General features: G+C 47.0%; 1 protein-coding gene across 1 annotated transcript in view; it reads left to right on the forward strand.

Annotated features, from left to right (window-relative positions):
* scrib (scribble planar cell polarity protein) overlaps positions 1–12,069 on the forward strand; it is a 289,526-nt gene that overhangs the window by 219,825 nt on the left and 57,632 nt on the right. The window contains exons 29-30 of the mRNA XM_078534268.1: positions 3,023–3,097; positions 10,886–11,011. Of these exons, the coding sequence (XP_078390394.1) occupies positions 3,023–3,097; positions 10,886–11,011 (201 nt within the window). The remainder of the gene's footprint in view (positions 1–3,022; positions 3,098–10,885; positions 11,012–12,069) is intronic.

Consider the following 12,069-nt stretch of genomic DNA (forward strand, 5'->3'; position numbering starts at 1 on the left):
TGATCTTGATTGAGGGATAAATATTGGCCAGGCCACTGGGGATAACTCTGCTGGTCATCGTTTAAATAGTGCTATGGCATCTTTTACATCCACCCTAGCAGGGAGATGGGGCCTTGGTTTAAGGTATCATCTGAAAGACAGCACCTCCAATAGTGCAATGTTCCCTCAGTACTGCACTGGAGTGTCAGCCTTACTCTCTCTGCTCAAGCCCTAGAATGGATCTTGAACCCAGAACCTATTGATGCAGAGGCAAGATGAGAGAAATAAAAGTAGGAGCTGGTTGAGTGTGGTCTGTACTCATCCCATTACAAATAATTGTAGGGATCTGCTGTTTGATTTGATCAGCCAATCATTGGGATGTATGGTCTTCGTACTTGGCACACTCACACTAACCATACTCAACCAACGAAAAGCCAAAACAAAACCTCTCCTGTTAGATTGATTCTGTGATTGGGCAGTACTTGCTGAACAATCCTGAGTGCGCCAATAGCTGCACTAACAACCAATTTAAGATAATCAGTTGAGCTCATAACGTGCTCATTTATGCTTGCTCAAAGCGACATATAATCATACACGAGGACCCATTCTCTGCAAAAATAAAAACAAAAAAGCTCAACCCTTGCACTTTTTGAATACCCGGGAGCTTGGGGAGCCTATGGTTCCCCATTGTCTTCTCCATGGCAACATCTTGGCCAATCAGAGTCAACTTGACAACCAATCAGCACACTCTCCTGTAATATAAATTGTTGTGATCATTTGATATTTAGTATTCTTGTGTCTATCCAGATGTGCACAAGATGAAAATCTTCAACATGTCTCTTCTTTTCAATAATATTCAAGAACTGTACTACCAAGTTACTGTACACCAAATAGATTCTGTCCTTGACTGCTGCAGGATATCTCTTTCTCCAACACTGTAATATTGTCCTTAATACTGCCACTCCTGCTCCTTTTCTCCTTTCTCTAACTTTCCTGAACACCTTGTTACAGGAATATTTAACACGCAGTCCTGTCCTTTTTTGAGCCAGGTCTCTCTCTCTCCACCACAGCTTCTTACTCCAACGTTGCTATCTGTGCTTACAGCTCGGCAATCTTATTTACCTAAAACTGTGTGTCCATATACATGCACTGTAAACCCTAATTTAAACCATACTGCATTCCCTCTTGCTCTTAATTGTCAGTGTGCTGTGTTGCGGAATGTATGTCTGTGTTCTTTGTGTGTGTGAGCTGTGTTACAGTCTGTATGTGTATTTTGCATTGTGGTGGGTTGTGTGTGTGTGTGTGTGTGAGCTGTGTTACAATCTGCATGTGTATACTGCATTGTGATAAGTGTGTTGTGGGGTGGGGTGTGTGTATGTGCGCACGTTCACTGTGTTACAGTCTGTATGTGTATGTTGCATTGCGATGGGTGTGTGCATGCCATAGCTGTGTTACAGTCTGTATGTGTATGTTGCATTGCGATGGGTGTGTGCGCGCGCTGCTTTGCAGTCTGTATGTGAATATTGCATTGTGATGGGTGTTGTGGGGTGTGCGCTGGCACGCTGTGTTACAGTCTGTATGTGTTGCATTGTGATGGGTGTGATGTAGAGTGTGTGTGTGTGAGCTGTATGACAGCCTGTATGTTTAATGCTGCAGTGTGTGTGCAGTGGAGTGTGTATGTGTGTATATGCTGTATTACAGTCTATGTGTATCCTGCATTGTGATGGGTGTGTGTGCATGCGTTGTGCTGCAGCATGTGTTTTGGAGTGTGTGCGCTGTATTAGTCTGTATGTGTATACTGCATTGTGGTGTGTGTGTGCACTGTGTTACAGTCTGTATGTGTATACTGCATTGTGGTGTGTGTGTGCACTGTGTTACAGTCTGTATGTGTATACTGCATTGTGGTGTGTGTGTGCACTGTGTTACAGTCTGTATGTGTATACTGCATTGTGTGTGTGTGCACTGTGTTACAGTCTGTATGTGTATGCTGCATTGTGTGTGTGTGCACTGTGTTACAGTCTGTATGTGTATGCTGCATTGTGGTGTGTGTGTGCACTGTGTTACAGTCTGTATGTGTATGCTGCATTGTAATGTGTGTGTGTGCGCCCTGTGTTAGTCTGTATGTGTATGCTGCATTGTGGTGTGTGTGGTGCGTTACAGTCTGTATGTGTATGCTGCATTGTGGTGTGTGTGTGGTGTGTTACAGTCTGTATGTGTATGCTGCATTGTGGTGTGTGTGTGCACTGTGTTACAGTCTGTATGTGTATGCTGCATTGTGGTGTGTGTGGTGTGTTACAGTCTGTATGTGTATGCTGCATTGTGGTGTGTGTGTGCACTGTGTTACAGTCTGTATGTGTATGCTGCATTGTAATGTGTGTGTGTGCACTGCGTTACAGTCTATGTGTATGCTACATTGTGGTGTGTGTGCACTGTGTTACAGTCTGTATGTGTATGCTGCATTGTGGTGTGTGTGGTGTGTTACAGTCTGTATGTGTATGCTGCATTGTGGTGTGTGTGGTGTGTTACAGTCTGTGTATGCTGCATTGTGGTGTGTGTGGTGTGTTACAGTCTGTATGTGTATGCTGCATTGTGGTGTGTGTGGTGTGTTACAGTCTGTATGTGTATGCTGCATTGTGGTGTGTGTGCACTGTGTTACAGTATATATGTGTATGCTGCATTGTAATGTGTGTGTGTGTGCGCCCTGTGTTAGTCTGTATGTGTATGCTGCATTGTGGTGTGTGTGGTGTGTTACAGTCTGTATGTGTATGCTGCATTGTGGTGTGTGTGGTGTGTTACAGTCTGTATGTGTATGCTGCATTGTGGTGTGTGTGTGCACTGTGTTACAGTCTGTATGTGTATGCTGCATTGTGATGTGTGTGTATGCTGCATTGTGATGTGTGTGTGTGCGCGCCGTGTTAGTCTGTATGTGAATGCTGCATTGTGATGTGTGTGTTGTGAGGTGTGTGTGTGTGTGTGTGTTGGAATGTCTGCTTAGTGTCTGCCTTGATTAAGTTGTTTTACCTGCTGCTGTTGTGTTTTCCAGGGCAGTTCCAGTGAACCTCCTGTTCCCAGTAACAGTGACTCACGAGAGTTCTGCAACTCGCCTACATCCCAGCCGGTGAGTTCCCACATACTATTTTACAATGGCTTCTTAAACAGGCTTAGTACAAAGAACGTGATACAGGGCACACACTGTGCCTACGATATAGCCCCTGGTACAATGTAGAGCACACACTGTGCCTACGATATAGCCCCTGGTACAATGTAGAGCACACACTGTGCCTAGCATAGAGCCCCTGGAACATTATAGAGCACACACTGTGCCTAGGATAGAGCCCCTGATACAATATAGAGCACACACTGTGCCTAGGATAGAGCCCCTGGTACAATGTAGAGCAAACACTGTGCCTAGCATAGAGCCCCTGGAACATTATAGAGCACACACTGTGCCTAGGATAGAGCCCCTGATACAATATAGAGCACACACTGTGCCTAGGATAGAGCCCCTGGAACATTATAGAGCACACACTGTGCCTAGGATAGAGCCCCTGGAACAATATAGAGCACACACTGTGCCTAGGATAGAGCCCCTGGAACAATATAGAGCACACACTGTGCCTAGGATAGAGCCCCTGGCACGATGTAGAGCACACACTGTGCCTAGGATAGAGTCCCTGATACAATATAGAGCACACACTGTGCCTAGGATAGAGCCCCTGATACAATATAGAGCACACACTGTGCCTAGGATAGAGCCCCTGATACAATATAGAGCACACACTGTGCCTAGGATAGAGCCCCTGGCACGATGTAGAGCACACACTGTGCCTAGGATAGAGCCCCTGATACAATATAGAGCACACACTGTGCCTAGGATAGAGCCCCTGGCACGATGTAGAGCACACACTGTGCCTAGGATAGAGCCCCTGATACAATATAGAGCACACACTGTGCCTAGGATAGAGCCCCTGATACAATATAGAGCACACACTGTGCCTAGGATAGAGCCCCTGGCACGATGTAGAGCACACACTGTGCCTAGGATAGAGCCCCTGATACAATATAGAGCACACACTGTGCCTAGGATAGAGCCCCTGATACAATATAGAGCACACACTGTGCCTAGGATAGAGCCCCTGATACAATACAGAGCACACACTGTGCCTAGGATAGAGCCCCTGGCACGATGTAGAGCACACACTGTGCCTAGGATAGAGCCCCTGATACAATATAGAGCACACACTGTGCCCAGGATAGAGCCCCTGGCACGATGTAGAGCACACACTGTGCCTAGGATAGAGCCCCTGATACAATATAGAGCACACACTGTGCCTAGCATAGAGCCCCTGGCACGATGTAGAGCACACACTGTGTTAGGATAGAGCCCCTGATACAATATAGAGCACACACTGTGCCTAGGATAGAGCCCCTGATACAATATAGAGCACATACTGTGCCTAGAAGAGAGCCCCTGATACAATGTAGAGCACACACTGTGCCTAGGGTAGAGCCCCTGATACAATATAGAGCACATACTGTGCCTAGGATAGAGCCCCTGATACAATATAGAGCGCACACTGTGCCTAGGATAGAGCCCCTGGCACGATGTAGAGCACACACTGTGCCTAGGATAGAGCCCCTGGCACGATGTAGAGCACACACTGTGCCTAGGATAGAGCCACTGATACAATATAGAGCACACACTGTGCCTAGGATAGAGCCCCTGGCACGATGTAGAGCACACACTGTGCCTAGGATAGAGCCCCTGATACAATATAGAGCACACACTGTGCCTAGGATAGAGCCCCTGATACAATGTAGAGCACACACTGTGCCTAGGATAGAGCCCCTGGCACGATGTAGAGCACACACTGTGCCTAGGATAGAGCCCCTGGCACGATGTAGAGCACACACTGTGCCTAGGATAGAGCCCCTGATACAATATAGAGCACACACTGTGTTAGGATAGAGTCCCTGATACAATATAGAGCACACACTGTGCCTAGGATAGAGCCCCTGATACAATATAGAGCACACACTGTGCCTAGGATAGAGCCCCTGGAACATTATAGAGCACACACTGTGCCTAGGATAGAGCCCCTGATACAACGTAGAGCACACACTGTGCCTAGGATAGAGCCCCTGGCACGATGTAGAGCACACACTGTGCCTAGGATAGAGCCCCTGATACAATATAGAGCACACACTGTGCCTAGGATAGAGCCCCTGATACAACGTAGAGCACACACTGTGCCTAGGATAGAGCCCCTGATACAATATAGAGCACACACTGTGCCTAGGATAGAGCCCCTGGAACATTATAGAGCACACACTGTGCCTAGGATAGAGCCCCTGGTACAATATAGAGCACACACTGTGCCTAGGATAGAGCCCCTGGTACAATATAGAGCACACACTGTGCCTAGGATAGAGCCCCTGGAACATTATAGAGCACACACTGTGCCTAGGATAGAGCCCCTGATACAATATAGAGCCCCTGGCACGATGTAGAGCACACACTGTGCCTAGGATAGAGCCCCTGATACAATATAGAGCACACACTGTGCCTAGGATAGAGCCCCTGATACAATATAGAGCACACACTGTGCCTAGGATAGAGCCCCTGGCACGATGTAGAGCACACACTGTGTTAGGATAGAGTCCCTGATACAATATAGAGCACACACTGTGCCTAGGATAGAGCCCCTGGCACGATGTAGAGCACACACTGTGTTAGGATAGAGTCCCTGATACAATATAGAGCACACACTGTGCCTAGGATAGAGCCCCTGATACAATATAGAGCACACACTGTGCCTAGGATAGAGCCCCTGGCACGATGTAGAGCACACACTGTGCCTAGGATAGAGCCCCTGATACAATATAGAGCACACACTGTGCCTAGGATAGAGCCCCTGATACAATATAGAGCACACACTGTGCCTAGGATAGAGCCCCTGGAACATTATAGAGCACACACTGTGCCTAGGATAGAGCCCCTGATACAGTATAGAGCACACACTGTGCCTAGGATAGAGCCCCTGATACAATATAGAGCACACACTGTGCCTAGGATAGAGCCCCTGGAACATTATAGAGCACATACTGTGCCTAGGATAGAGCCCCTGGCACGATGTAGAGCACACACTGTGCCTAGGATAGAGCCACTGGAACATTATAGAGCACACACTGTGCCTAGGATAGAGCCCCTGATACAATATAGAGCACACACTGTGCCTAGGATAGAGCCCCTGATACAATACAGAGCACACACTGTGCCTAGGATAGAGCCACTGGTACAATATAGAGCACACACTGTGTTAGGATAGAGTCCCTGATACAATATAGAGCACACACTGTGCCTAGAATAGAGCCACTGGTACAATATAGAGCACACACTGTGCCTAGGATAGAGCCCCTGATACAATATAGAGCACACACTGTACAGGATAGAGACACTGAAACAATATAGAGCACACACTGTGCCTAGGATAGAGCCCCTGGCACGATGTAGAGCACACACTGTACAGGATAGAGACACTGAAACAATGTAGAGCTCACACTGTCCAGGATAGAGCCAGTGGTACAATGTATCACAGAATTACACAGTGCAGAAGAGGCCCTTCGGCCCATCGAGTCTGCACCGACACGTGAGAAACACCTGACCTGACCTACCTAATCCCATTTACCAGCACTTGCCCCATAGCCTGAATGTTATGACGTGCAAAGTGCTCATCCAGGTACTTTTTAAAGGATGTGAGGCAACCCGCCTCCACCACCCTCCCAGGCAGCGCATTCCAGACTGTCACCACCCTCTGGGTAAAAAAGTTTTTCCTCACATCCCCCCTAAACCTCTTCACCTTGAACTTATGCCCCCTTCTGACTGACCCTTCAGCTAAGGGGAACAGCTGCTCCCTATCCACCCTGTCCATGCCCCTCATAATCTTGTACACCTCCACCAGGTCGCACCTCAATCTTCCCTGCTGCAACGAAAACAACCCAAGTCTATCCAACCTCTCTTCATAACTTAAATGTTTCATCCCAGGCAACATCCTGGTGAATCTCCTCTGCACCCCCTCCAGTGCAATCACATCCTTCCTATAATGTGGCGACCAGAACTGCACACAGTACTTCAGCTGTGGCCTCACCAAGGTTCTATACAACTCCAACATGACCTCCCTACTTTTGTAATCTATGCCTCGATTATTAAAGGCAAGTGTCCCACAAGCCTTTTTCACCACCCCACTAACATGCCCCTCTGCCTTCAGAGATCTATGGACACACACGCCAAGGTCCCTTTGTTCCTCAGAACTTCCTAGTGTCATGCCGTTCATTGAATACTTCCTTGTCAAATGACTCCTTCCAAAGTGTATCAGCTCACACTTCTTAGGGTTAAATTCCATCTGCCACTTATCTGCCCATTTGACCATCCCGTCTATATCTTCCTGTAGCCCAAGACACTCAACCTCACTGTTAACCACCCGACCAATCTTTGTGTCATCCGCAAACTTACTAATCCTACCCCCACATAGTCATCTATGTCGTTTATATAAATGACAAATAATAAGGGACCGAGCACAGATCCCTGTGGTACGCCACTGGACACTGGCTTCCAGTCACTAAAGCATCCTTCTGTCATCACCCTCTGCCTCCTATAGCTAAGCCAATTTTGAATCCACCTGATCAAATTAACATGTATCCCATGTGCATTTGCCTTCTTTATAAGTTTTCCATGTGGGACCTTGTCAAAAGCTTTGCTGAAATCCATATAAACTACATCAATTGTACTACCCTCATCTACACACCTGGTCACCTCCTCAAAAAATTCCATCAAATTTGTTAGGCATGACCTCCCTCTGACAAAGCCATGCTGACTATCCCTGATCAAACCTTGCCTCTCCAAGTGGAGATAGATTCTCTCCTTCAGAATTTTCTCCAATAGTTTCCCTACCACTGACGTGAGACTCACTGGCCTGTAGTTCCCTGGCTTACCTCTACAACCCTTCTTAAATAGTGGAATCACATTAGCTGTTCTCCAGTCCTCTGGCACCTCCCCCATTGCCAGAGAGGAATTAAAAATTTGGGTCAGAGCCCCTGCGATCTCCTCCCTTGCCTCCCTCAGCAGTCTGGGACACAAATCATCCGGACCTGGAGATTTTTCCACTTTTAGGCCTGCCAACACCTCCAATACCTTGTCACTCCCTATATCAATTTGCTTAAGAACCTCACAGTCTTTCTCCCCGAGTTTGATACCTTCATCCTCATTCTCTGGGTGAAGACGGACGTGAAGTATTCATTCAACACTCTAGCGATGTCCTCTGGCTCCACCCATAGATTGTCCCCTTGGTCCCTTATGGGCCCTATTCTTTCCCTGGTTATCCCCTTCCCATTGATAGACTTATAGAATATCTTGGGATTTTCCCTACTTTTACCAGCCAGAGCTTTCTCATATCCCCTCTTTGCTCTCCTAATTGCTTTCTTAAGCTCCACCCTGCACTTTCTGTACTCCATTAATGCCTCTGCTGATTTGCTTCCCTTGTACCTGCTTTAAGCCTCTCTTTTCCTTCTCATCGTAACCTTAATATCTCTGGTCATCCATGGTTCTCTGGGCTTGTTACTCCTTCCTATCACCCTAGAGGGAACATGTTGAGTCTGTACCCTCCCCATTTCCTTTTTGAACACCCCCCACTGCTCCTCTGTAGATTTCCCCACAAGTAACTGTTCTCAGTCTAACTTGGCCAGATCCTGCCTTATTTTACTAAAATCCGCTCTCCCCCAATCCAAAACATTTTTTGCAACTTGTCTATTTCTTTGTCCATAAAAAACTTAAACTACCATGTTGTGATCGCTATCGCTAAAATGCTCGCCCACCACCACCTCAACCACCTGTCCGGCTTCATTCCCCAGAATTAGGTCCAGCACTGCACCGTCCCTTGTTAGACCTTCTACATAATGACTTAAAAAGTTCTCCTGTATACATTTCAAGAAATCCACTCCATCCAAGTCCTTAACACCATGTCGATCACAATTAATGTTGGGAAAGTTGAAATCACTTAATATAATTACCCTATTGTTATTGTTTTTACACACCTCCTCAAATTGTGCACATATTTGCTCCTCAATTTCCCGCTGACTATCTTGGGGTCTATAATAAACGCCTAACAATGTGGCTGCCCCTTTTTTATTCCTAAGCTCTACCCACAAAGCTTCATTCGATCCCCCCTCCAAGATATCATCTCTCCTTACTGCAGTAACCGTCTCCTTAACTAATATGCAACGCCTCCTCCTCTTTTACCCCCTCCCCTGTCTCGCCTGAAGATTCTGTGTCCCGGAATGTTGAGCTGCCAATCCTCCCCCTCCCTCAACCACATCTCAGTGATGGCTACTATATCACACTTTCACTTGTCAATCCTCACCCTTAGAGCACAAACTGTCCAGGATAGAGACACTGGTACAATGTAGAGAACACACTATCCAGGATAGAGACACTGGTACAATCTAGAGCACACCATATCCAGGATAGAGCTAATGGTACAATCTAGAGCATACCATATCCAGGATAGAGCTAATGGTACAATCTAGAGCACACAGTATCCAGGATAGAGCCACTAATTCAATGTAGAGTACACACTGTGTCTTAGATATCGTAAAATCTCCCCATGAGCAGTAAGAGATCCCTTACAAAGAACTCGATCATGTCTGCAGTGCAGAAACAGGCAGCTCACCACGTCCTTGTCAAGGGCAATTAGAGATGCCTTGCCAGCACTCAGATTTTTGAAAAAGTGTTTTTATTCATTCACGGGCTGTGGGTGTCGCTGGCTAGACCAGCATTTATTGCCCCTCCCTCATTGCCCTTGAGGGCTGATTGGCTTGCACGGCCACCAGAGGGCAGTCCAGCACATTATTGTGGATCTGGAGTTCCATGTGTGTCAGAATAGGTAAGGACAGCAGATTTCCTCCTCTAAAGGACATTCAGTTCTTACATCAATCATTGATACTTTCCTGGTCACTGTTACTGAGACTAGCTTTATATTCCAGATCTGTTCATTGATTTTAAATTCCACCAGCTGCAATGGTGGGATTTGAACACATGTCCCCAGGGTCTGTGGATTACGCATCCAGTGACAATACCACTATACCACAGTCTCCCCAAGAACAAATCAAAAAATTGAGTCCAAATAGTCTACCTGGTGTTAATGCTCCACATTAGCCTCATTGCCACCCCTGTACATGTCAGTCTATACCATTCCTTGTGGTGCAGGAGGACTCTTCTCCATTGCATTGGGTCTCGTAGACAGTCGGCTGCACTTGATCCCCGTTCCTTATATCCTGGGTGGTCACCCACTCCTGTCCTTACTCTGGGAGCCCTGGAGTAGAACAACAAAATCAGTAGCATGTGTTCAAGAGGACAGCAATCTAATTTGTTTTTATTCTCTTTCTCCCTCTGTGTCTCCGCCTGCAAATCTCTCCCCGTGCACGCTGTCCCCAATTTCTCCCTGTGCATATTCTTCCAATCTCCTTCACCCCCCAATGCTCTCCCCTGTGCGCTCTTTCCAACACTCTCTCTTTCTGTCTCCGTCTCGCTGACTGTTGCTCTTCATCTCACACACACACTTTTTCTCTCTTTCTCCCTCTCCTGTCTGTTCTTTTTCCCTCTGCCCCTCTCTTTCCATTAACTCTCTCTCTGCCCCACTCTCGCTCTCTGCGCCCCGCTCGCTCTCGCTCTCACTGCCCCGCTCGCTCCCCCGCTCTCTCTCTCTCTCTGCCCTGCTCTCTCTCACTCTCTTTCTCTCTCTCTCTGCCCCGCTCTCTCTCGCTCTCTCTCCCTCTGCCCCGCTCTCTCTCTCTGCCCTGCTCTCTCCCTCTCCCTCCCTCTGCCCCTCGCTCTCGCGGCCCTGGTCTATAGACCAAGCCCGGAGTCATTCAGCCATTATCCAGGGTCAGGCAGATTGTGGCTCCAGTACCTACAGAGGACAGAAACAGTCCAAACCCATTCCAAAAAGTGGAGGAGCAAGCAGTGCCACTGAATACGGTAAGTGTTTCTGCTGTGGGGCACTCAAGTGATAATATATCAAGACATGTGGGAAAGGCATTGCTTGGAACTCTAACAGTGCAATTGTACATAACTCTCTGACATTAGTCCTGCAATTAGATTGAGTTGTAAAGATCATACAAACAGCAGTGAAGAAAGTCATTGATGCCACACGCACTAGTTTTAATAGATTTCCCAGGATATTCGATGGTCCGGGTCTTGGCTGCATGTTACACTGTAGGGACAAGACAATCCTCGGGGAGCTTCAGTATACAGGAGTTCCACTATAAATAGAGTCCTGCTTCGAGGGGTTCACTGTCCAGGGGGTCTCTGTGAAAAGGGGCTCTTCAGAAAGAGGTTTTATTTATTGTAGGCTGGATAACAAGTACAATCATAGAATGGGTACCGCTCAAAGAAGGCCATGGGTGCCTGCGCTGGCCCTGTGAATGAGCAATTCACCAAGTCCCGTAGCCTGCACATTCTTCTGTTTCACATAATAATCCAATTCCTTATTGAATGCTCAACTGACCTTGCTTCCATCCCACTCTCAGACAGTGCATTCCAGATCTGAACCACCCATTGGGCAGGAAGTTTTTCCATGTGCCACTATGGTGCTTTTTGCCAATCATCTTAAATCTATGAAATCTGGTTCTCGATCCTTCCACCAATAGGAACAGCATCTCCCCATCTACTCTGCTGAGATCCATCATGATTTTGAATACCTCTATCAAATCTCCTTTCAACCTTCTCTTCTCCAAGGAGAACAATCCCAGCTTCTCCAAACTTTCTATGTAACTGAAGTCCTTCATCATAGGAACCATTCTCCAATGCCTTCACATCTTTCTGAAGTGTAGCATCCAGAACCGGATGCAGCGGAGGTCAAACCAGTGTTTTATACAGGTTTAATATAACTTCCTTTCTTTTTCACTCTAAGCCCCTACTGATAAAGTCTAGGATCCCATATGTTTTATTAACCATGCTCTCAAACTGTCCTACCACCTTCAGGGTATATGGTCCCTCTGCTACCGCACCCCCTTTAGGATTGTGCCCTTTATTTT

The sequence above is a fragment of the Cetorhinus maximus genome, chromosome 3 (genome assembly GCF_964194155.1).
Source record: "Cetorhinus maximus chromosome 3, sCetMax3.hap1.1, whole genome shotgun sequence".
Lineage (NCBI taxonomy): Eukaryota > Metazoa > Chordata > Chondrichthyes > Lamniformes > Cetorhinidae > Cetorhinus > Cetorhinus maximus.